Here is a 26,789-nt window from a genome sequence, read left to right on the forward strand (position 1 = left end):
GGTATTCACAGATTGTTTTCCAAAATTCTCTGTGGTGAGAGTACATCTGCACCTTTTTTTGTGGTTTCTGTAGAACCGTTTTCGGTCCTATTTGAGAAGGTTGCCTTTTGTTTACATCAATATTTTGTTTTATATAGCCTCAGTTTGTGGTCTCTTGTGGATATTTTTAGATTGTTTAGACTCTTGAAGCATTTCACTAGCTTTAAGAAAATAATTTTATTTGATGTACTCAATATTTCTATGCCTTTTGGAAGCCTGTACTTTCTCTGTATTTCTCAAATACTGTACTATGTCTTAATTGTATTTACATTTTTTTAATTTCCAGTGTCAAGAGTTTCTTGTTTCTGTTCTTTGGTCTTGACTTTGATGTCACTATCTTGTTTTTGATAAACTTGCCTCAGACCATATTAAAAAAAAAATTCTTCTGTGTTTTTTGAATCACGATTCATCCTCGTTACACCTTTGAACTATCTTGACGGACACCTGTTTTGGATCGTCCTATGGATGTTCGCATATAGGGTATTGATCTATTTATCCTCATTTTTCTGTATATTTTCCTAATCTTCTTTTTTACATTGGAGCTTTGAGTTTGCAATTGTGGCTCTTCCTTGATTGTTCTTTAAAAGGTAAAAAAGATGTTGGAAGAAGAGTGGAAAGAGACTGGTACAAGATGAATCACCACAGAGAGTTGGTAGGAATGTCACTCCAATTTGTGAGTGACCGGATAATATTTAACAGTTTTTATCATTTTCTGATTTCTAATTTGTGCCTCAAATGAATGAAAGGCTGAAGCTGGCTTACAGGATTTAAACTTCTGCCCCTAAATGTCATTAGTGAAAGCTTAACTCAGTTAGCTGCCTGTGCATGGGCAGTGTTGCATCTTTTCTGATTATTTTCTTAAGAGCACAATGAAAAATCAAACAACTCATCCCTTTCTCAGCATCCTATTAAGTGTAAGCCACTTCATATCCATACTCTTCATCCATCACTTCATTTTCTTGTATGCTAGATAAGACGTGCAGCCCGCATGTACTTTGTTTTTCACTGGAACATATTTTACAGAAAATGGAAAAGCTTGCTTCTTGCCAAACCGTGCATATCTGGCAGTCCGTGGTGTCTTACCACCTTGCAATAACGCATTTACTAAAGGTTTGTGATCAATTAATTGTACAAGTTTTGTTCCCTACTAAAACATTGTGTAATTCTCTAGTGTAGTAGAACAGGTCAGTAGCTCTCTATTAATCTCTTGGTAATTACTCTCAGCTACGAGCAGTGTTCTTGAACTTTAAGTCAAAATCCATTCATTCTAGCCACTCTGCTCCTGTCATACGACAATTACTGGCAAAAAACACAACATGCATTCCTTGCCCACAATATGCGACTTCAGTCAGGCATAGCCAGGCTTAAGGAGATGGTGTGAGATACACGGTCTAATGAACTACTTGGCAAATCACATTCTTCAGGATTTTTGATAGCACACCTGTATGTGTTGGACCTAATGGACTGGCAAGCGGTTTTCTTTAGATTCACGGTGACAGATGCCTTAGGTCTGCTTCTCTTACTTAGGCTAGTACTGCCCCACCAAGCTCACAAGGTAGAGAAACATCCAGGTGTGTTCCAGAGATGCATTTATGTACAGCCACTGCATGACCAGTATGTATAACCAGATTCTTAAGGCCACTGAGATCCAGTTGAGGAAGCACAGGGTGCTGGTGTGAAAATACAGTTTTACAAAGTTGTCCCAGTTTGTGTAGTAAAATGGTTGCCTTCTGGTAAAGATGGGTTATGTGCTGAGGCAATTGTTCTGCAGTGGGATGAGGAAGAGCATGGTACTGGAGGGAGAGACCAAAAGGTGAACAGTGAGCCATGTGCACATTTTTAAAGCTGTAGTCAGGTGGTCAGTAGCAAAGCATTGATTTTTAGGTTTCAGTGTCTGTCGAAACACCAGATTCGCACACTTATGTTTAGGGAAGTAGATTGGTCACTTGGGAAGCACTTTCATTGTTGATTAGAGACCTGGTGCATTATTCTTGGCTTGAATTACAAAGCAAAATGGAGTGTGGTTTCCTAAATGCTGTATATAACCTTTTCAAAATCCCTTCTGTTAACAATTGCCAGTTTGCTTCCAGTTATTAGATATATTCATGCAACATACCTTCAGATGTGAACTCTGCTCGAGTATGTTTCTGAAAATGTAATACCTGTCTTTTATTTCTCTAGGTACAAACCATTTTTCCCATTTCAAGTTTTACCTCCACCTGAAGACATAGAAGATACAGAACTCTCCCTCAGCGATGTGGGGCTCACAGAAGGTCGTTTGAAGGTCACCTTAATCGAATGTTCCAGGTATGTCACATAGTATGGTGCTGTACCCCAGGTACTTGAAGTGTCATTAGCAGGTATACGTTTTAAAGTTAGAGGATGGGCCCCTTGTTAATACTGCCATTTACTCGAGTTGTACCTCCGTGATGAGGTACAACTAGCCCAAAACCTGTCTGCTGTTGCTTGTTTTCCCTTTTGGAGGGGACTTGGCCTGACACTTAATGCTTGGCTATACGCCAAAATACTCATAAATATCTTATGCAGAAGGACACATTGCAACATTAGTCGCTGGCACTCAAGGGAGGGTACTTATTGTGCAGATGTGCACATTGCAGAGGGTCAGAATGCAATCATTCATTCAGGTAAGCCAGTGGTTGAAGTGAACTGACTGTATGCAAATGTGTGTTAATTGTAGAGCACCAGTTCCAACCCTGGCACCTCCAATAAGCCTGACATTTTTCTGAGTTTGATTAAATTGAGCGCCTTGGAGTTCGGTCACAATAAACATTTATCAGCATGAAAACGCTGCTTTGTGTGTCTCACAAAATCAGATAGGGTGATAAAGTGTTTAACTACTTCAGTGTGCAAAACGACCTGCTAACGTATTTTTTTCAGATTTGTATAGCACCGACTCGTGGGGTGATTTGTCCAGAAATCGTAGGATGCTGAGCCAATGCAGAGTCTCCTACATGGTTCCCCAGTTCCAGAGTCAGCGCTCTGGCCGTAATGCCACACCCTCTTCCCTGTTAATGTCTTCCTTTTGCGTAGGACATGAACGGGTCATCCGTTGTACTGCAAAAGAATGTTTCTGTTGAGAAAACCAAAAATGTTTCCTTTTGTGAAATCAAAGTCTGGGCATGCATCCTGAGTTTAATTTTTTTCGTTTGTCTTGCCGCTCAGCAAAGCCCAATTTGTTTTCAGTTTTGCTCAGTGCCAGGGAGCATAACTCTGATCCAGTGAGTGGATGTGTGCTGGAGAATGTCCCCTTTCCAGCTTCTGATGGGGAATCTCGGTTTATGGAATGAGACTCTGCTAGACAGCAGGGATAGTTTTTTGGGGGTGGAGCAGCCTGCTTGGGCACATACTCCCATCTGCGAGGGTGGGTGCGGGGTAGTTATGGTAGGAGGTAAGGAGTCCCAATAAACACCAAGGAAAAAAGGTAAAAATAAAGAAAGCAAAGAAGCGGCCCACAAAGGCATCAAGCCATGCTCCTACCCCAAAACTGACTCAACACTGTTTCTGTTGGTCTTCCCTCTCCATCCCTGGTGGGCCTGACAGTCTCCCCTCTCCATCCCCTTGGGTATTAGGGGGGCGGATTGAGTGATTGATGCCCACTAGACACCAGCAGAGGTGTGGAATTTAATAAAATATCTACTCTTTTTTAGGACAGGATGCTTCATAAATCTACTTGCTGTGTAAGAGTCACTTGACTCTTCAGTGCCATGCACAGAGGTGACAAATTATGGCAGCATTCTTATTATATCAGAGCTCTGATAATGGTCTCTATATTTATGGCAGGGCTCATATTATGTCAGGGTTTGGATACTAGCAATTTTTCTGATCTTGCCACCTTTCTGCAAATCTACACACTGAAGTTGCTGGAAGCTGTAGTCCAGGGTAGAAATCCTCCTTTTGACTCTCTACAAACTTATAAACCTGCATATTTATGGGTTTTCACCAGCTTTTTGCCTCTATTTGGACTATTAGCTACTGGTTATTCGACTCCGAGAGGCCTGCTGTCCAGACCTCAGTGACCATGTTCAGTCCCTTTTACAAAAGGTATGTTGAATTGGGTGTCCTCAGTTGGCAAGTATTAACTTACTTATAAGTTCCTAGTAGATGATACCCAGGTAACGAGGGCCTGTAGGGCAGAGTGTCCACACAAGGTTGCAGCCCTGGTTGATCCACCCCATGTGTGACAAAGTGAAAACATGGCTCCTAGCCTGCCACTGCAGACTGAAAAGGCAGTGTCAAACTGTCAGTTTGACTTTGCATTACCATTAATGACAAAGATCCTATGTCCCTTAATAATATATGTAACAGTCCTTGAAAAATCATAAAAATATTACCAGACCTGCAGGTCTAGCAAGTTGAATAATCTACTCGACCTAACTGTAATGTACTTGACCCGCAAACTGGTCTCAAATTGTGTGATCCTAGGCAATTTTTTTATTTTACAGAGTCCCCTTTTTCGTTATTCACACATGAGTTTACCTTCAAACATGTGAGTTCAGCATTTCTGCTGTACAAAAAAACCTCTTTTGCTTGATCAAATAGACTGAACATTTATTCCATGTATAAAAATAATCTAGATCATATATAGGGTACACGTGATCCCTGACTTGTCTCTTTGTTTAATAATAGAATTGCCTTCAGGAGGAGTATTTCTTAGTTTTTTTTAATCATTCACTTTTGATGTGGTAGTGTACTGTCATTTAGAGACAGTAACTTTCCAAGAAATGTCCAAAAACCTTCCCATTAACTGCAGCATAACTGATAGAAAGATACAGTGTATTAACAATCTGTGAAAACTGAGTTTAAGAAAACATAATTATCATTTGCACATCACCAAGTATTTATGTTGCTAAGTTTATAAAGGGCAACAAATGCCCAAAGACTTCTTGGCTCTGGGTTCCAGAAGACTGAGGCGCAGCAGTGCTACAACATGCTAGAAAACAGCCAGGTTTTTAACTGCTTTCTAAAGATACTCAATTCTGACTGTCCTTTAAGGTGCCTAGACAGCCCATTCCAAAGAGGAGTAGACAAAAGATTCTACCTCTCCAAGAAACTTTCTTCATCTCGGGGATAGGCACCATTTTGCTGTTACGGAACCCAGGTGTCTGTCTGGAATGTACCAACATTCTTCTTTCCTTACATACTTCATTCAGGCCAGGGTCATAGAGTTTTTTGTGAGCTGTACACAATGCTTTAAATTCCACTCTCTTTCTCACCAGAAGCCAATGAAATTCCGTCAGGGCCTTGGAGACAGATTGATATCTTTGGGATTTCCACAAGAAGCCTTGCTGCTGCATTTTGCAGCCTCTGTGATTTATTAGGTGGTCCTTGTTGAATGTCCATGTACAAAGTGTTACAATAGTCTAGTCTAGCTAACACTTGAGAAATTATAAGTGTCTTCTGTAGCTCAATCAGACTAAACTGCAAAATGCTCTTAAGGCTTCTTAACAGAATAAAGCTAGATGAAACTAATTTGCTGATTTGATCAGTGAATGAAAGCTGTGTCTTGGAGATAACACCTAGATTCCTTACTTTGAGAATGGGTGTGGGGAGAGAGCTGAGCTCTGGAGGCCACCATGTCACATTCCAAAAGGAGATGTCCTTCCCTAATGTTAGAGCCTCCGTTTGTTTCTGATTTTACCTTTAAGCAGTGGTTATTCACCCAACTAACTATTACATTCATACATTTGTTAAACAGTTTTGCCACTTCTTTGACATCACTTGTGATTGACGCTATCTGAGTGTCATCAGCATAAGAAATGAAAAACCAAATGACCTAATCAACTTAGCTGGGGGAGAAACATAAATAATAATAAAAGTGTTTAGATTTGTTTTCATCCTTTTTACAAGATTTGTTTCATCACACAGAAGTATAAAAAAGGGGCTTTCACAACTACTAAAATATATTTAGAAATGTTTGTACAGTTGACTTAGTTTTTTGAATGTTATGTGTTAGGAAAAACCTGACACTCTACAGCCTTTCATTTCACACTCTTTACAGCAGGTCAGACAGTTCACCTTGCAGAATCCTGGAGCTTTGCAGTCAGAAGGTAAAGTAATTGTAAGAAGACAAAATTATTTTTGACCTCTGTCTCTAAACACAGAGCAAATGTGTCATGAACAAGATTTAAATGCAGAATTCTTCACTTTCTGGGTGAACAGAACACCTGTTCTTTGTCCACTCACCAGAAGGGGCCAAGTAGGCCCTAAAAATAGCTCGACCTGATAAAATATGACTCGACTTAGTGAGTAAACGAGTACATTTTTCGAGGCCTGTATAAGTCTCCTCTAAAGAAGGCCTAGCAAACCCTAATGCAAGCAGCTGTATATTATTAAGCAAGAAATGTAGGGCCTAATTTAGATTTTGGCGGAGGGAATACTCCATCACAAACATAATGGATATCCAGTCCGCTGTATTATGATCTCCACAGGTTTAAATGGGATCGTAATACGGCAGAAGGGATATCTGTAACGTTTGTGATGGAGTACTCCCCTTCACCAGGATCTAAATCAGACATATAGTTTCATATATGTTTTAGCAGCAAAACTCTAAAAGTTGTTGTTTTGCTCAGGAACGTTAGTAGCCCCATTGGAATTGGCTAACACAGTTACCTGCTGGCACCTCAGCCTGTTTAATTTCTGAATGGGACTACCTAACTGTGTACTGTAAAGTATCAAATTAATCATGGCATGAAATGCGACTTGTTGGTTAAGTCGACATTTATATCACTTTTAAAGCTAAGCAACTTTTAAAAAGTTGCCACTCTGTGCCCCTGATAGTTCTCTGGCCTGACAAAGGCACTGAAACACAGGCAGCATTCTGACTGCTTGGGGAGATGTAAAGGACACCCTGGCACAGGAACAAAGGCAGTTGCTGCAAAGTGGCCACCCGGTGTGTTAGCCCAAAAGGCAAGCTTCAAAGGGGAAGCTACCTTTCAAGGTCAAATGTTGATCGCACTCCTGAGCAGGCTGCCTTTTATTCCTGCAGGCAGATTGGAGACGGCCACAGAGAGGGAAGCCCAGTGTCAGAACCGGTTTTCCTATAGGCCTATAGTCCTTAGGTAGCTACACCTCTTCGATGGGCTACCATGCGCCTGACAACCAAGGAAGGGTTGTGCTGTCTTGGACGGGGCAAGAATGTTGCACTCTGGGTTTGCTAGATGCCACCCAGACAGGAACCTAGTCACCTTAGAGAAGGGGACCTACTAGCCCGTTGGCTAGTGACCGTGTTGTCCTCTCAGGGCTCTTTCCTGTGATAAACCGTACACTGTGGATTTGGAGAAAGGACCGAAGGAGGACCATCCTGCTGGTGTCGAAAGTGCACATAGCGAAGGTGCACCGTCGTAAGGACTGCACCTGTTGCACTTTGGGCTAGTAAAGTTAGGATAATGTCTTGCACCTGGCTCAGGGAAAACCTACTTCCTAGCCCCAGGTCGAAGCTGTGACTTCGAGGGTCAGTTGACTGCCCCCCAAAACAACGCCGGGGCATTAAAGCTGGAAGAGTCCAAATCACCAAGTTGGTGGCCACTGCAGAAGTTTTGCCACTACCGGACATCAAGCACTTTAAGAGACGTAACAGAGCTAGCAGGTGTCTGCTGGATCGGTGGGTGTTGTCTATTCTCAGATTTGTCCCCCAAGAGAGACACTAGTCCCTACTAAAGATTTGCAACCTGACCATTGTCACAAGAACTGAAGGCCTACCTCAACTGCCCTACTACCTACTTAAAGAGGACTTTGTGGGACCCCATGTTTATTGGCCAAAGTTGTCTCACCTCATCCGTGGACAGAGGATTCACTCAGAACTTACACCCATAAACCGAACAGCTTCAGGAGCATCCTTGAGCATCTTAGCATCCTGTCCCCACATCATCAGGACCACTCCATTGTCGTAACACTGGAACTGTACTGGAAAAGGCTCTGTTGGCCGGGTAACTGTCCAAAGTATCCTTCCTGGCCTCTTAGACCTCAGCTGTGTTAGAATTGGTCACCCAATGTGGGTCAGAGTAGCCAGATTATCTCTTTCAAACTTTTTGTTGGCCATTGCTTGTTTGCTGTTGATATAAAAGGTATTTAATGCTTTCAAAATTAATATCTCTAGAACCCTCCACTGGATTTTGTTGACCAAGGACCCTAAAAATTAATTAAAATATGCTCTATTTATATAAATTGTTGTGTGACTTTCTTATTGGTTGTTTGGTGCGGTTAAATGCTTTACAAGAGTTACTGCTTGCAGCCACAGCTATCCAGAGTTGAGCTTAAGGTTAAATACAGGAGCCTGACTGCACTCCAGATGGTATTTATGAGTACTGCGGGATAAGACCCTACAGCCATATCATATAGTATATCCAGACCTCACAGTGGTGCCCAGCAGTGGGATCCAGAACTTGTGTTTGACTGTACCAGACAATTAATACGTTGGCTACCACAGAAAGAACACACTGAGTAGAGTTGAAGTAACAATTTCATACATTTGCCAAAAGTACTTCATACGCTAGACTTTTTTTTTTTTCCAAGAACTCAACAACCAGGTTTCTGGAGTGACAAACAGTTTTTGCGGTAGCCCAAAAGATGGGGGAATGGGGCAATTGCTACCCTGCCCACAATGAAAATCAATGATGTGAGAGCAATGTGAAGCAGAAGGAGAATTAGCTCAGGCATGTCTACCAAAAAGGAGAAATTAGGGAAAGCTCTGAAAGGATGGGAAGAGGAAAGGAGAACCCAGTCCCAACTGGCAGAAGAAGTTACCCCGGAGTATGGTGATGAAGCGGACAATGGCACAAACCCCTTTAACACTGAGGAGGGCAAACACAGTGTGGTCCTCGGAACAAGATGAAGGATTAGGTCACTATCTGGGAGTCGGAGAAGCTTTACTTCAAGCAGGAGATCAAAGAACTGGATGACCAGCTTGACCTCCTGGAGATTGAGGAGAAGTTGTCTGTCCGAGCAAGACGACTGGCCCTATAGGAGAGAAGGGCCAAGCTGGGGCTGGAAGCAGAAACAAAAAGTCAATGGTGCCTATGATCCAAGTTTGTCAAAAGGGATAGCTCCAACGTTTGTAGAAGGGAATTACATAGACAAATGGCTGCCATCCTACGAGAAGGCTCTTAGGGTGAGAAGGGTGAGTGCACACCATTGGGGTGCCCTGTTGTGGGAGTTGTTACCAACAGTGGGAAAAGCTAAATTACTTACACTCGAGGATGAGATGACAGAATCTTACATCCACATGAAAGACACACATATTGAGCGTTTTGGTCTTACCCCAAAGGAGTACAGACTTAAATTGAGGAACACACCAAAGGGGTCAGCACAGACATGGGTGGTCTCTGTGGATGCATAAAGTCACTGGTTGGCTAGATAAAGGATAACAAGGTTGATTCCTATGAGGGCTTTTATAATTTAATGGTGACGGAACACATTTTTACAAATTGTACCGCTGAGAACTTACACCAGATTCTGGTAGATTCAAAGCTTTGTAGTCCTAGAGAGGTGGGAAAAGGGTTGATGAGTGGTTAAGGACTAACGTACCCAAGAAAACCCAGTGGGGTGATCCCCAAAAGTGGGGTTAGGCCCACAGAAGGGAAAGGAGGGAGATGGTAAATCCACCAAAGAGAATTCCTCTGAGCCCCAGAACCCCAGGAGAGAGGAGATCAAGACCTCTAGTAAACTGAGTAGGTGGCAACCAGGATTTAAAAACTGTCTAAGACAGTAGGCCTTGCTTTGATTGTTGGCAGGTAGGGCACTACAGAGGATATGCAGCTTGTCACGAGAAAGGTTACCACTGATTGCGATTGTAGCCTTAGAGGAAGAGTCCTCTAGTGAGGATATCCTTGTTGCTTGTAACTGGAAAAGGGGCCCATAGGGTGAGGTGGTGATTCCTGAAGGCAGTAGGTACTTTTACTACATAAAGGTGAATGGATTCCCAGTCACTGCCCTGAGAGATACTTGTGTCAGTCACACCATTGTGCTTGACAGGTTTGTGTCTCCAGACAAGTATTTGCCAGGAGAAAAAAAGAGTAAAGGCTATCCCAGTAACTACTTCTAGGCCTGTGGCTTTGATAACTTTAGAGATGTGTGGGTGGGGTGTTCTCTTAGATGACATAGGGTGTTAGTCAGTCGAGACCTCCCTCTAGAATATTTCCTTGGAAGTGCCCTCCCAGAGGATGGTCTGAGGTAAAAGGAGGTAGTTGCCCAGGGTACTTCCTCACCCAAAGAGTCTAAAGGTACTGTCCCTCAGGTTAGACATGGTATGCCCCAGATGGAAGGTTGGAAAAAGAAAGCTAGAGAAGGAAGGCAGCTCCTAGAAAGAGACCCAGTAAGCCAAGGGAATTCCATCCCTAACCCAGGTGGGAAGAAAGCCTAAATTGGCACTTGCAAGGCCTTGCCTGTCCCTCACGAAGTCCTGATTGGTGGCACCTCCTGAAGTTTCAGAAGGAGTGGAAGGAGGGTGTCTGTCACATGATGTGATAGCATCCACTCAAAATGTAGAAGGGCACCCTGAACCCAGAGTAGCCCACACTGTAGTACATCCACCGGTCAGTGGAGAGCTGAGGGTATGGTTCTGGGCACCGACTGCTGTTAGTAGCCTCTCCTGCCTTTATAGCAGCACTGTCCCTAGTATAGCATGGTGGTCAGACAGCATGGCAGATACCAAGATAGGCCTCCTGACCTTGTTGGTCGTGGTAGGGTTACTATAATGCTGGATTACCTCTGTGGTTAAGCTAGGTGTAGCCCTTTCTAAAGTAGGGTTAGAGAAGGTTGGTACCGCTCTACCCAAGGTTAAACTAAAGGTTGAAGCAAACACAGTTAGCTAAAGTCCTGTTTAGGATGTGTCCTGTCAAGGTTGAGGTAGGTCTTCCTCAGTGTGAATGACCTTGACAGAAAAATGTACAGCAGAGTAGGCCCTGCAATAGGATGGCCAGTTCCCTATGTCCTTCCTCTCTGAATTGTAAGGGAGACTCACCAAGAGCATGGTTGAAGTCTCGTAGATGTATTAGGTGGGTGGGAGGGTCAAGTAAGGAAACAGACTTTTTGCAGGTATTCTCCCACTTTTCCCCTATGTGTACTCTTCTGGTTATTAGACTCTGTTGGTTATTAGACTCTGAGAGTACACTGAGGCCTGCTATCCATTCCTCAGTGACAGTGTCCAGTCCCTTTTACAAAAGTTATGTTGAATTGGGTGTCCACAAATGGAAAGTTCTGACTTACTTATAATTTCATAGTAGATGGTACACAGGTACCCAGGGCATGTAGAGTGTTCACATTGGGGTACTTCACAGGTTGTGCCACCGTGTTTGTGATAAAGTGAAAACATGGCTCCGAGCCTGCCACTGCCGACTGGAAAGGCAGTGTCACACAGTCAGTTTGACTTTGCCTTTAACATTAATGACAAAGTCCCTTGATAATATATGTAAATCTCGTCTAAGGAAGGCTTAGCAAGCCCTATGGCATGCAGCTATATATAATTAAGCAATACATATAGTTTCATATATGTCTTGGCTGCAAATTCCTAAAAGTTGTTTGCAGGGGAAGAGTTACTAGCTGGCAACCCAGCCTGACTCACCTCTGAATGAGACTACCTAACTGGGTCCTGTAAGGTATCAAATTAATTGTGGCATTAAATGTGACTTGATGGTCAAGACAACATTCATGTAACTTTTAAAGCTAAGCAGCTTTTAGAAAGTTGCTACTCTGTGCAACAGCTAGTCCAGTGGGTTGACAAAGCAGGCACACAGACAGCTTTCTGACCGCCTGGGGAGACGTGTAAATGACTCCCATGCTCAGGAGCAAAGGCAATTGCCACAAAGTGAGATGTGACCTCCTCCCACAGGATGGCCCCTTGGCGTGTTAGCCCAAAAGGTGAGCTTCAAAGTGGAAGCCACCTTTCAAGGGAAAATGGTGAGAACCCTCCTTAGTAGGTTGTTTTTTGTTCCTGCAGACAGGTTGGAGATGGTGACAGAGAGAGAAACCCAGTGTCAGAACCTGTTTTCCTGTGTGCATATAGTCCTTAGTTAGTCACATCGCTTACGTGGGTTACCATGCTCCTGACAATCAAGAAAAGGTTCTAATGGGCAAGAATGTTGCACCCTGGGTTTGTCATATGCCACACCAGACATGAACCTAGTCACCTGAGAGGAAAGAACCTACTGGCCCAGTGGTTCCCAACCTGTGGTCCGGGGACCATTGGGGGTCTGAAAAGCCTTCTCAGGGGGTCCGCGACTGCTCAGAAAAATAAATAACAGTTTTGGTCCCCAATGACTCATTGGGGGGGGTCCCCAGATTCCAATAATGATTCAGTGGGGGTCCCGAGGTTCCAGTAATGATAAAATGGGGGTCCACAGAAGTCAAAAGGATGAGAACCACTGTACTAGCCCATTGGATACTTTCCTGGTATAAACATTGCACCCCTGGCACCCTAGACTTCTGTACACCGTGGATCTAGAGAAAGGACCAAAGGAGGACCAGCCTGCTGGCGCTGAAAGCGCACAATGAGAGATTGTACCAACAGAAGGACTGCACTTGCTGCACTTTGGTCTAGTAAACGTAGGATCATGTCTGTAGCACCTGGCTCACGTAGAACTTGATTGCCAGCCCCAGATCAAAGCAGTGACTCCATGGGCCAGCCACCTGAAACAGCACCAGGGACATTAAAGCTGGAAGAGCCCAAATCACCAAGTTGGCAGCAACTGCGGATGTTTTACCGCTACCGGATGCCAGGAATTTCAAGAGACGTATTAGAGATAGCCAAAAGCTTCACCCTTGTCTGTTGGATCCATGGGTGTTGTCTGTTCTCGCATTCTTCACCCAAGAGGAACACTAGCCCCACCAAATATTGGCAGCCTGACCACTGTGTCACAAGCACTGAAGGGCTGCCTCAACTGTCCTTCTACCTTCTCATAGAGGACTTCAGGGGGCTCCAAGTTTAGTGGCCAAAATCGCTCCACCTCACCTGAGGACAGAGGACTCGCCTGGAACTTACCCCCATCTACCATACAGCAGCTGGAGCATCCTTGAGCATCTTAGCAACCTTGAACATCTTTCAATCCTGAATCCCCAGCATCAGGGGCAATTAATTGTCGTGTATGGTGGTCGTACCTTAAAGGCTGGAACTGGATTGGAAAAGTCTCTGGTGGCCAGGTAACTGTCCACAGTATCCCTACTGGCCTCCTAAACTTCTGCCTTTTCAGAATTGGTTGCTCAACTTAGGTCAGAGATGCCATACTAACTCTTTCAAAATTTCATAAGTTTACAAACTTTTTGTTGGCTGTTTATATAAACATTATTTAATGCATCTGATAGAGACTTCTAGTTGCAGATTCCTTACCCTAGAATTTCCCCCAGGTGTCAGACTGGATCCGGAGATTTTTCTTTGAGCAATACCCTTGTGTGTCGGCAGGTGGCGTCTGTCGACTCCGCGGGTGTCGTGGTTGCGGTGATAATGTCAGGAGTAGTATATAGACGGCGTCAGTACTTTTCTTTCCGCACCACACGCTGATCCGGAGAAGAGCTACCCTGGCTATTTTTTGGGCGAATTCAACCGTTTTGTCAACTTTTTTTCTGTGAAACTTTGGTGCGTTGAGGATGTCCCCGAAGACCGGATTCAAGCCATGCGATGATTGTCATCGGACGATGTCGGTGAAGAATCCTCATCGGGTTTGTCTGTGGTGTCTCGAGCGCGACCATGACTGGAAGTTGTGCTCCGAGTGCCGGGCCGTGTGAGGGAGCGGTCCCTAAAGCTAATGGTGGCCCGGCACTCGACTCTGCGTAGGTCCCGTTCTCGCTTGAGAGGAAAGTTTTGATCGATCGTGGAGTCATCACCACTCGTCTTCTTCTAAATCCTCGGGTCAAGGTAAGAAGAAGAAGTCTTCGCCCCGTCGCTCGGCCGACGCGACACGGAAAGAGTATCCACGCACAAGGTCTCCATCCTCAGAGCCTGTGTCTGGGTTGGCTCCGCACTTCCCTGAGTTTCCTAGAGCCAGAGCGACCCCCGCCCAGCTTAAAGAGTTTTATGAGGCCATGTGCCTCATATTTAGGCGGTCTGACCCCGATACAGCGCCTTCGGGCCCAAGGGGTTCGGCTGAGGGGCCTTCGGGTTCCGCGCCAGCAGCTTCGGCCACTGAGGTCACCTCCGGATCAATGCGTGGATCCGCGCCGGTCGCATCCTTGAGACCTCCATTGGCGCTGGGTCGATTATCGCCGCTCCCGCCGCCAGTGGTGCCCACTATCTAAGTCGACCGAATTCTTATCCCTGATGAGTCGGAGCGGCGTCAGCTGACGCCGCCTTTGGCTTCGATGGGGCTTATTCGCCCCAGGTCGGATTCAGACCCTTTTTCTTATGGGCACGAATATGGGGAGGAATTGGAGGGGTCACTGGACCCTTATGAATACCAGGATGACCCTGCTATGGACTGGGTTCAGGAATTGGGCGAAGCCAGTGGTCTGGATACTTCTGATGCTGGCATGCTGTCTCCTCCTACCGTGGCTACAGGGGAGGGAGCAACTTATGGTATGGTGGTCAGTAGGGAAGCGGAGGTCCTTGGTCTTAAGCTTTCCACTGTTGAGGTCAGGTATAATCTCCTGACGGAGGTGCTTCAGCCTGGGGCTTCTACTTCAGAACTCCTTTTGCCGTTTAATGAGGCCCTCATCAATGTCCTTTTGGGTACATGGTCGACCGATGCCACCTGCTGACGCGCAAGGGTATTGCTCAAAGGAAAAAACAAACGGATCCAGTCTGACGCCTGGGGGAAATTCTAGGTAAGGAATCTGCAACTGGAATATGTCTCTACCAGATATTTCGATACCGAAGGTAAGTAACTTGTACTTTAAAAATGTATGTCTCCTGAACAGTCCGATTGATTGATTTTGATGATCAAGGACTGTAAAAATTCATATAAATATGCTCTGTTTTTTATGAATTTGTGTTGTCTCTTTCTTCTTACGTGACTTTCTTATTCCGTTGTTTGGTGCTGTTAAATGCTTTATACATAGTTCCTTTGCTAAGCCTTACTGCTGGGCACAGCTACCTAAGGTTGAGCCTGAGATTAAGGAAAAAAGCCTTCCTGGACCCAAGATAGTATTTGTGGATGTACTGTGTGATAAGGCCCCATATCTTTATCCTATAGTAGACTGAAATCTTCACGCAATGCAAATGAACAGGAGGCCATGAAGTTGAAGTTGAGAGCGGAATGCATAGGCAAGGTCTACAGAATCAGATGACTGCTACAAGTGGAGTTGGGGGACCAGAAAAAAAAAGCGTGACCCAATTACCACAAAGAGAGGCGGAGTCTTCACAGTTGCAGGCTGAAACAATGGAGGCCTGGAGGGCACTGTGGGAAATATGGGATAGGCTGAATAAATACACCCTAAAACAATATGGACAGATATTTAACAGGGAGGGGACAAATCATGCAAATGTCTTGTCTGGCTGCTGAAAAGAAAAATTAATGCTTGATGGCTTACTAAAAAAATGAAACAAGCTGCAGTTCCATCTAGATATGTCCATATCTAGATGGAATATATAAAAACTCATGTACTTCGCCTGATGCTGTAATAGCAGAATAGCTGGAGATCTCGAGACTTCCAAGGTCAGTGGGTCTATAGGTAAAGGGTTGGAAGCTGAAAAACTATTAGACGAAAAAGGGGGTGAAAAGCTGTGAACGCCCAAAGGAAAGACAACAGAAAGTGATGTGTTTGCACTCAAAGCTTACCGAGCCCCAACAATTATTTGGAAACTTTGAGTAAAGCCAGGCAGTTGGACACAACCTTTCAGATGAAACAGGTCATCATCTGCATGATGCAAAATCCAGGCAGGGAATTTGGAGACCCCTCATCCACTAGACCTTTGGCCATGATCAGCTCACACACTGAGGTTTTGTGTTAGGTCTTCGCAAACAGGCTGCCTAGGTTAGAGGGAACTCTGATACATGACGATCAAGGCAACTTCGTGCCGGTCAGCAATACAATGAATATTCATAGATTGACACACCTAATGCCTACCAGGAACGCTTGCTGTCAGCTGATGATCTTGAAAAAGACTTGAATATGTTGAGCTTGATCCTGCTTAATTGATGAGGGTGCTGTGGTACTTGGATTTTGGTCTGAAGTATTTGAGTTGGGTTTAGCTACTTCATACAAATCCCCCTGTGAGTCATAAGTGGTGGACTGGTCTCTGGAGGGTGGTTGGGATGTCCCCTTCTGCCTCTACCTTTTGCCATTGCAGTGGAGTTGGTGGTAATAAAATGTAGAAAGGAACTGAAGGAGGAGGCTACACCACCCATATGCTCACCTTTTATACAGAGGATGCATTGATTCATTTGAGGCAGCTCAGAATTTCAGTCCCAAAGCCCTTAACCGAGTTAGACATTTTTGGGACTTTCACAGGCCCAAGAACCTCTAGGCATAGAACTATCCTGTTCTCAAATAGGCACCCTAGCAAGCTACCCACTGGAGCATCTCTCCGAATAGAGGAACTGAGGGAGGATGGGGCAGGTTCAGGTACCTGGGTATAACAGTAACTTACACCCTTGAGAAAGAGAATGCATTCAACACGGGCAAAGTCATAAGGGATTGAGGGAATCAACCCAGTTTGGAATACCCTTCCTCTTTCAAAATGGGAAGGGTTGCCATAACAAAAATAGTTTTCCACTCTTGTTGCCTATACACCATAGAAAAGTCTGTGTTCCATAAAGTCTGCAACTTTCAGATAGTTGGATAGCTTGATGTTGTCCCTGATCTGGATGGGAGGGAAAAGTCAATGGCCCTGACCATACTGAAGTTGGATAAGGATGCGGCAGGGTTGGGTCTATCAGATTTGGAGCAGTACTAGGATGCTGCAGTGTCAGCAAGTGGTGATGCAGTCCTCCTAGGATGATAACTGGGAAGAATGACTACTAAGGGGAATGTTTTGCTGTTATTGATAAGCGGGGAGCCTGCCAGTGTAGTGCCCTTACATAACACGTCAGGCTTGAAAAGATTTGAGGAAAAAAAGTGAATTTTACCTTTTGTAATGTAATTGGTGCTAATGTAACGTATTCCAATACCTTTGGCTAGAATTCCACTAATTAAAAAAGACTGTAGAAAAGCTCACAGAGATGTGAAAAAAGAGCATTATCTTAAATAAAAAGAGACACAAATAGATACCCATTTAGTAGCGGATTTGTACAAAGCTAGAAAACCTGGTTAAATAGCAGCGTCCCTTTTTTAAATTGTGTGACCTTAAGCTAATGTTTTGTTCAATCAAAACTCCTTTTTCTTCATAATCTCATATGAAATAACTTTCAAATGTGCGAGTTCAGGATAACAGATGTACAAAAACCTATTGTGGTTGATTTAACAGAATCTTGCTCTCTAATAATGTGGACCACACACAGAGATCAGATAACTGTCTTGCTTCTTGGTTCACTAATGACACTTTCGCTGGTGTGGGGCAGGGGGCAGGAATGGCTTTAAATTTGCCTATAAACTTTCGTACACTGCTGTAATTTGACACTTTATTGTTAAAACAAGCACACCGAACTGAAGATGTGTCCGAGATTTTTGGGGACCAACCACTCAACCTCCAAACCGAAGAGGACATTGAGGAGGAAGTAGAAGGACCTTTCTATGGACATCCCCATTCTACTTTCCATCAGCTGCGAAGGTTCCAACTCTGAGAACGGTTCCAACTCTGAGAACGAGCCTACAACTTTGAAAGGGCAACCTCCCACATCCACACAAAAACATACCCAACGGCTCACTTAACCCCCACTGCCCTCGGGCAACAGAGGTAAGGCAAAGGAGCAGACACCCATCCCGCCACCTAAAAAGCACCAAAGGGCACCAAAAAAACCAAAGGCGCTGACAATCCCGACATCTGAGCCAGTCTTAGTGCCGACTTCAAAAACACAAACCTTGAAGCTGGAAAAGGCCCTCTGAGCTGAAAGCTACACCTTTGGAATCGAGAACACCTTTGGTGTCAGACATTGCTCCATGCCAAGCACACCTCAGCACCAAAAACACTTTTGCCACCCAACCCATTGGCCCCAAAACAACCCTTGGCGCGGAAAATAACTAAGACTGCCACAGAGCAGAAAGAGCAACCTATTGAGCCTATACTTACCAAACAGCAAGAATAACTCAATGCCAAACAAAAGACTCTGTATATTAACGCAGACAATGGAAGAGAAGTTGCAAAACCATCTCCAACACCAACAGGCGCACTCCCTGAGAGGAAGAAAACGTTTGACGAGGAGATCAAGGGGCCTGCGCCACAAAAGACCCCACGAAAGAAATACAGAGAGGGGTACTAGCCCCATACTGTTTCCTCAACTCCCACCTCTACCCTCTCCTCCACCACGTACCTTATCTCTGCTGCCAACACCAGCTACATCGCTGCTCATCCATCATCACCAAAACACTCCCCTCAGGCTCACCCAAGGGGATCACCCATACCATAGTCTTTCAGGGAGCCTAACACAGGGGATAGTGTTGACCCCTATAAAGCACCGTATTTTCCAGGTCTACAGGGTGCCCTGAAAATGTTGACAAAGCATGGGATGACTAATATAGACCCACAAGATGATACTGACTTTGACCTTTACCCCTCTAAATCCTCCCCACCAGACAACAAAGCAACTTATCATGAGCTCCTGCGCAGGGCTGCACACTACCATTAGGTAGATATATACACAATAGAAGATGAGGATGATTGTCTCATAGAAACAATATCCAGAATTTAGCGTACAGTACAATTCTTGCCAGTGTTAAAGGGCATGCTCAAGCCCATGGCTGAAATCTTTAAGCAACCCATAAAATCAAGGGTACTAAACCCAAGGTTTGACACAAAATGTAAGCCTTCACCATCCGACCCAACGTACATCATGGAGCATTGATTCTCTGGTTGTACATATTGCTAGAAAACAGGCCAGTTTGCAGGGGACTGGCGATGCTCCCCCCTACTGACAGAGAGCAAAAAGTACAACCCAGTGGGAAAGTGTGTGACAGTACAAGCAGCCAACCACCTCAGGATATCAAATTCAGTAGGCCTCATCTCTCGATAAAACAGGGCACAATGGGATGAGATGCTGGAATTACTCCAGCATCTCCCTGGCCAATACAAGCAGAACTGATAGAGGAAGGGAGGATAATATTTAATGCCACCATTCAGTGTGCCTTAGATGCAGCAGGCACAAGCGCAAGAGAAGTTAACACCAGCATCATTTGGTTACCTCCAGATCTACTAAACTTGCCATTCAATGGGGAACATCTCTTTTGACCACAGGTAGATGAAATGCTAGTGAAAATTAAGAAAGACACATATAATGCAAAGGCTGTGTGGGTGCTTTACAAACATACCGGCGCAGGGGTCACTTACGGTGAGGCACTTACACCAGTAGGGGAACGGCTACAGGAATACCATGCAGACTGGGTACACATTACATCAGATTAGTCGGTCCTTTCTATAATAAACGATGGATATTGTCTGATATCTCAAACTCACATCGCCACCTCCCAATATCCCTCCTCAGATGCAAGCTAGGTCAAGAAAACTGTCGCTCCTGCAAGAGGAGATTCAGGCTCTGCATCAAAAAGGGGCAATAGAGCCAATCACAACACCAAGAATACAGTTTGTACTCACCATACTTCCTCCTTCCAAAGAACGACTAGTTTTAGTCCTATATTAGTCCTCATTCCACTCAACAAGGTCATCCTGTCAGAGCACTTCCACATGGTAGCACTCCAAGAAGTGATACCATTGCTACAGAAGAAGACTCATGACAGCCATAGATCTCAAGGTCTCCTATTTCCACATTCCAAACATCCAGCCCATCAATGCTACCTCCGTTTTCCAGTAAGTGGCCAACATTACCAGTTCAAATTGTTGCCAGTTAGAGTAACTTCTGAACCAAGAGTATTCACACAATGTCTCACAGTAGTAGCAACTCATCTCAGAACTGGGGGGAGGGGGGGCACCCATGTGTTCGCTGATCAACTGATTAGCTGATCAAGAGAGAAAGCAAACAGCAATGTCTGCAGGACACTTTGAAGGTAAACGACATTCTACACAAGTTGGGCTTCATGCTCAATACAACAAAATCTCATCTTCACCCTTTACAAGTACAAAGGTTCCTCCATCACAGCTAAAGCCCGTCCCAGTCTTGCATGAATTTAAAAGTTCCAGCTAGGATTGGCTCTTTCTCAGTCACGTCGTCAAGTCACATTAAAAACAGTGATGAGACTTTTACTGATGATGACTTCATGTGTCTCTATAGACCCACACGCACATCTGTGCATGTGACCCTTCAGCGGTTCCTCAAATCACAATGGTCCTAAGTGGAGGGACATCTACAAGATTCAGTGCTGGTAGAGCCACTGACCCCTGGCTCTCTGCAGTGGTGGAACAACAATCTGTTTTAGGGTCGACCCTCCAAAGCCCCAGTCCCCAAGGTGACCATTACAACAGATCCATCCCTACACGGTTGAGGGGCACATATGCAATATCTCAGTACATAGCCAGTGGTCTCCAATTCAGAAATACCCACACATCAATCACCTAGAGTATCCTGAGATTCAATTAACTTTCAAAGCTTTTCAGCAACACTTTCAACACAAGGTGTGTCTAGTCTGCACCAACAACATCACCACCATATGCTACATTAAAAAAACAGGGACACACACACACTCCATACAGCTTTCCTGCATAACTGGGCACATAAGGCATTGGTCTATGTGCCAAAACGTCCACCTCCTAGCAGAATACCTTCCAGAGCTGGTCAACAACTTTGCAGATATGCTCAGCAGGTACCTGAGCAGGATATCGACACAACACTGCTCCACTTATATTTACAGAGGTGGGGAACCCAGGAAATAGACCTCTTCGTGACACAAGGGAACGGGAAATGCCAAAGGTTTACATACAAGTTTCCTCACCCACAGTCCAAAGGCTATACCCTATGGATCAGCTGGTCATGGATATTTACTTAAGATTTCCTCGCTCTAATTCTAAAGCATCTGTTTGAAAAGGGTAATGCCACAGATTCATATGCACCCACCCTCGTACCCGGACACTAATGGCTGACGTACACACCCCTCTATTAAAACACTCAGCCTTATCAAAACTTTACCGACATGTTCATATTTGTCACTCTACTTCTCCTATCCTAAGCTCTCCTGATGAGTAAAGAAGCAATCTAACAAAAGAGCTGATAACCATGCACAATGTAGACTATAGGAGGAGTCACCATACCTCGTGACTCGAAAGACTTCTTTGAAGAAAAGCAAGTTGTAAACGGCAGAGCCCCTCGCTATATGGCGGGAGTATGCTACGCATTTGACTCTATTGGTACAAATAGACTCCATTAACTCCAGGCTTGAAATTGCAGTGAGGTATATGAAGATCGTTGATCTTATAATCACTTTTTGTGAATATGATTAGACGGAAAGGGATACATATAGCATATCACAATTTCAAGCCAGGAAGAAGTTGTGCCATTACATATATTCATTTTTCCGGGACACCCGGACTGTCGCAAGGCTTTGCACCACCATAATCTTTAGTGCCTTTCAGGTTACAAAATGTAGTTGCCAAAATAACCGCACCCATCTCTCCATTAATTCAGACTTTTTATGTATGCATGTGATTGGCAGTGTTAACGCTGCCATTTATCAAGCAGAACTTTTTGCAATATATGCATACAGTGCTCTGATTGACATTACGGCTCTTTAATTACATTTTAAAGCTGCTCTTTTGCCAAAATATTCTTTCTCCATTTAAATGTTACCCTTCATATTACTATAACGTAAAATGCATTTAATCTGAGAATGTTGATTTTGTATTATAATTGTATGATTGAAAAGAAAAAAATCTAATCAAGAAAAAGACGGCTACAAAACGTTGGCACAAAAACACCCCAAACACTTGCTCAACATCGAATGCCTGTCGCCAAAGTTTTACATCGTCCCCCGGAACTAGATACATCCATTGTCAGAAAACGGAATTAATAAAATTGGGAGGGTTGGAGGATATCACTGCCTCCGCTCGAGGTGCCTGAAATTTTCGGTCATGCACCATTCTGAACCCACTCTTGTTGGATATTGGCAGTCAAAAACTCTAAGAGAGAACAGGAAGGTGCTTGACAGGAGAATGTTCCATAATAAAGGCAATTATAATAATACACCGAGGAGCACCATTGATATTACTATTTGATGCTTGTTTACTGAGGCAACCACATCCTGAGATAAATGAGATGTTTTTTTTCTTCTGACCTCAAATTAAGTGAGATCTCATTCGACTCAGAGGGGCTTGACCCAGTGTTATCATATTGATTTTTGTGGCCATCGGCGAGGCGAAATTTGAAGTCCTCTGTTTGGAATAGTTTTATATTTTTTACTACCCATTTTGTTCTAATTGGAGGTAGCACAATGCCCAAAAATATTAGACTGCATTAAACTTTCAGAAACGGTCTCACGCAAAAACAGCTTATTTATGTCTTACAGGGGGCCTCAAAATCCTTAGGATGGAAGATCGGAAGAGGTTGAGATGGAGAAATCCACAAGTGATATTTACCGGTTGAGATTGACTTCCTGAGGGCGCCGGGCATTTTGCACTTTTCCCAAGTCTTAAATCACCTCTGGCTTGGCCTGTTCTTAGCAGTTGTTGGAGTGTGCATTCCCATCTACATCTACAGTCGAGATTACGGGTTAACTAACCATGTTTTAGTACATTTTCTCATTTTAGAAGCCAACTCAACTTTGTGAGGAAATGATGCATGAAATATGCGTTATTCGAGCCCAGGCAGTCTCACTTTCTAACATGCCAACATTTTTCAGCCAGTGGATGTGTTCTGTCCAACATCTGTTCTGTCCAACATCTGTTCTGTAAAATGCTCTAGTATAAGACGTCTCATGTTGGAAGCCGGTGTTGTCTTTTCCCAGTAGCTGAAACAATGCTGTCCATCCCAGTAAACCCAGATTTTCCAGTATTTCGGTATGGTTTGTGATACTACAAGTGTATGGTCTACTGTAACATCGGTAGAGGCTGTGTTGAGAAATAATGATGGTTATGCATGGTTTTGAATGTGCATGTGTGTTTGTGCTGATAAGAAAGATCTGAAGTGCATGTAATAAGCAATGTATTTAGCGCGCTCTACAAATCGACATAGCACAACAGTCACTTGTGAGGATATCCAGGTGCTTGAGCAGGGATAAAGGGGGAGAGGTCCCCGCCGGGTTATTCAAATAGCCAGGTCCTCAGTTTCTTGCAGAACTCAAGAAGTGAAAAGGAGGCTCTGATGTGCTGAGGAAGTTTGTTCCACGTTTTTGGTGTGATGCAAAGTGTGCCCTGCTATTGTGCTTCTGCGAATGCTGGGGTATGCATGCGAGTGAATGTGAGGCTGAGCATAGGTGTGTGGTGGAAATGTATTCTGCTGTTCAGATTTGCTGGTCCAGTGTTGTGCAAGGCTTTATTTGTGTGCTTGAGGTGGTGGAACTGGATGTGTTAGTGAATGGTGAGCCAGTGGAGCTCTCTGAAGTGAGGTGATGTGTGAGTGTGGTGTGAGAGGTTGAGGAGGAGTCTTGCAACAGCTTTCTAGATGGTCTGGAGAGTGGGTAAACTGCTGGGAGATTCCGGCATAGTGTGTTGCTGTAGTCTAGTCTGCTCGTTATGAGTGGCTGCATGATGATTCGTCTGGTGCTCTGTGGCACCCATTTGAAGATCCTTTGGACCGCGAGTGTGGAAGCAGGCAGTGCTCACTGTGTTGACTTGTTCCATCATGTTGAGCTTGTTGCTTGCTGTGTTGATCATAGCTCTGTTGCTAATCTGATGGTGTCCGATAGTGGGTTCTTGCTTCCCAAAACCAGAATTTCTGTCTTGGAGTTAAACTTCAGGCAATTGGTTCTTATCCACTTTGCTATATGGTCATGTATTTGGTGAAGAAGGGTTTTTTCCTTAGTAGGGATGCTGTTAGAAAGGATTAGTTGATTTGATTGTTCTGTAATATTTGACGTCAATGTAAAATACAATTTTTTTGTGTAACATTTTGTTTTCCTTGTTCTTTTTACACTGACTTTTGTTTTTTGTAAAACGTTTTATATTTATTTTTTCTTTACCAAGGCATTCGTTTATATTCTGTGGGGAGTAGGACGTTTCCTTTTGTTTCCTGTTATAAGTACCTCACTGCATTTAGTAGGGGTTTGGCAATAAAATTAAATACCCACCACCTCTCTCCAAAATCAAAGCCTTTGGCACTCATTTTGACGGTCAAGTAAAGGGAAGGGTGCAGTTGCAGGATCATATGGTGAGAAAAACAGAGGTTGTGTTGGAAAACTTACGAAGAAAGGGGACAAACTCATGGAACTCCATCAGTTTTGAGGTTTCATGTGCTTGTGCGCACAGAAAGGACAAGCTCATTGAAGTCAGCCTTTTGAGCCATTTTAAGATGTGTTAAATGTCACACTGAAATGGTTTAAGGGACTTGTTTTCAGTATTTTTGGATAACCTCGCTTTTCTTAGTACTATATTGTAAATAAATATTTAATGATCTCAGCCATACATACATTAAAAGTGTAATGGGTTCAAATGCAGTCAGTGCAGGTTTTATGCTTTTTTCTAATAAAAGGCGGTCCCGTTGTGTACCCCTAGATGGCAGAGTTGCTTTCTTTTTCGGTGCACTAAAACATTTCTTTCCAAGTGTTTCCAGGAGCACGGTAGATTGTCGAGTGGCTCTATAGTCTAAATATGCGCCTTGTTCTCTATTGCAAATTGTGATGTATCTCCGTCTCGCACTAGTATCTGCATTACACTTTGTGAAAATTCCCTGTTCTACTAGAAATTCAAGACCAGGGGTCTGTACCTCAGTGTCTCATTGTTTGCTGATGGTATAGCAACCAATTCTCACATTGTAATTGTATTTATATAGTGCTTACTACCCCTGATGAGGTGTGGAAGTGCTTTTCGCCGAGTAGCACTCCACTCCAGAACCCAAAAGGATTAGTGGTGGAATAGTGTAGGGAAATATGAGTACAGTATTAGTATAGGGAGGTATGAGTTCATTTTAGCGGAGGATATGTGTGTTTGTTAGATTGAATAGAATAAAGGAGGGATGGAGGAGGGAAGAATCCAGAAGTGTTAATTGGGTGATCATAGTAGTAAGATGAGGTTTGGAATGAGTAAATGAGAGGTGGGGGATGGAGGAGTCTGTAGAAAGGTATTAGGGAGATCATAGTATTAAAATGGGGTTTGGGATGAGTCAAAGGAGAAATAAATGAGGGAGAATTTAGTAGGGGTGTTTGGGAGATCATGGTAGTAAACTGAATTTTGGGGTGAGCCATGAGGGAAGAGTGTAGGAGGGTTATTTTGGAGATCATAGTAGTAGAATGGGTTTGGGATGAGTCAGAAGGCGGAGATTGAGGATAGATTGGCAGAGGTATAGGGTGATGGTGAGACAGAGTAAAGCTTTCAAGAGAGTCATTTTTTTCCTCTCGTACAGTAGGACTAAAGTAGTAATAAATATCTAGATACATGATTACATAGTAAGGAAATATATGTGTAAGAAATATCATATATTGTGATTTAAAGTTGTTTCATATAAACACAGACTTTCAAGAGTTGCAGTATTTGAAGTTAATTTATTTGTGTACTTTTATAATACTATTTTATCTTTCCTCAATATTTCAGTGGTGAAATGCTTGTAGATAAATAGTTAAGATAATATTTACTTATTGTGATTATAAAAAAGAGACTTGCAAGCATCTAACCAAACAACTTAAAAAGAAACTATGCAGTGGCCTATGAACATTTAAAGCGTAGAATATTATGTATGTGTATATATGTATGTGTGTGGATATATATATATATATATATCCACACACAAACATAACATATATATGAGTGTGTGTATATCCACACATACATACATATATTTAACCGCAGGTAAACTATACATTTGTTAACCAGGCCTAAAGAGTGTATGTATTTTAAATAAATAGTTATTATACATATTTGTACAAACAATTACACATATCTAGATATATGCACATAATCAGATTATAAAACGTTTACCTTCACCGGGATATGCAGTCCATTGCTGTTTGATTATGGTGGTTATGTAGGAAAGAGCCAACTCTTCAGTAGTCTTCTGAAGATAAGATAGTTATCTTTATGTTTTTATATTTGGCAGTAATGAATTACATAGTTTTACTGCTTGTACAGAGAAAGATGTACCACATATTATCTTTTTCTTGTATGTGGTTTTTTGAGGCAGGGTGCCTATCTTGAACCGAGGTTTTTTGTTGCATGTATTTGGTGATTTTATTCCTGACGAAAAGCGGTCCTGTTCCATGTATTGCTTTGTGGGTGTTACAAAGCAGCTTGAAGGTGAATCTTCTAATAACCAGTAACAAATGTAGGGCCTTCAAGGCAGCGGAGATGTGGACTTGTGGCTTTACATGTAGGGCAAGTCTGGCAGCTGAGTTCTGAATGTGTTTTAGTTTTTTCATAGTAGATAGAGATGATCCATGGTAGAGGCCATTGGCATAATCCAGTTTTAGATAGTATAGGAGAGGTAGTAACCTGCACCTTACATGGAAATTCAAGGTGGGGGAAGATGCGTCCCAGAGTTTTCAGGGTGAGAAAACTTGATCTTGCTAATTTATCCACTTGAGCATTCATTGTTAACTTGGAGGCCTCAGTAATTTCAAAGTTTCTTAATTCCTCAGATAGTTTAGGAGGTGGTCCCAGATCGTCGGGCCACGCGCAGTGA

General features: G+C 43.4%; 1 protein-coding gene across 1 annotated transcript in view; it reads left to right on the top strand.

Moving 5' to 3' along the window:
* The window catches only part of PDZD8 (PDZ domain containing 8), a 402,964-nt gene that overhangs the window by 128,675 nt on the left and 247,500 nt on the right, over positions 1-26,789 (top strand). Inside the window, exon 2 of the mRNA XM_069239256.1 lies at positions 2,221-2,346. Within this exon, the coding sequence (XP_069095357.1) occupies positions 2,221-2,346 (126 nt within the window). The remainder of the gene's footprint in view (positions 1-2,220; positions 2,347-26,789) is intronic.

The sequence above is a fragment of the Pleurodeles waltl genome, chromosome 6, assembly GCF_031143425.1.
Source record: "Pleurodeles waltl isolate 20211129_DDA chromosome 6, aPleWal1.hap1.20221129, whole genome shotgun sequence".
Classification (NCBI taxonomy): Eukaryota; Metazoa; Chordata; class Amphibia; order Caudata; family Salamandridae; genus Pleurodeles; species Pleurodeles waltl.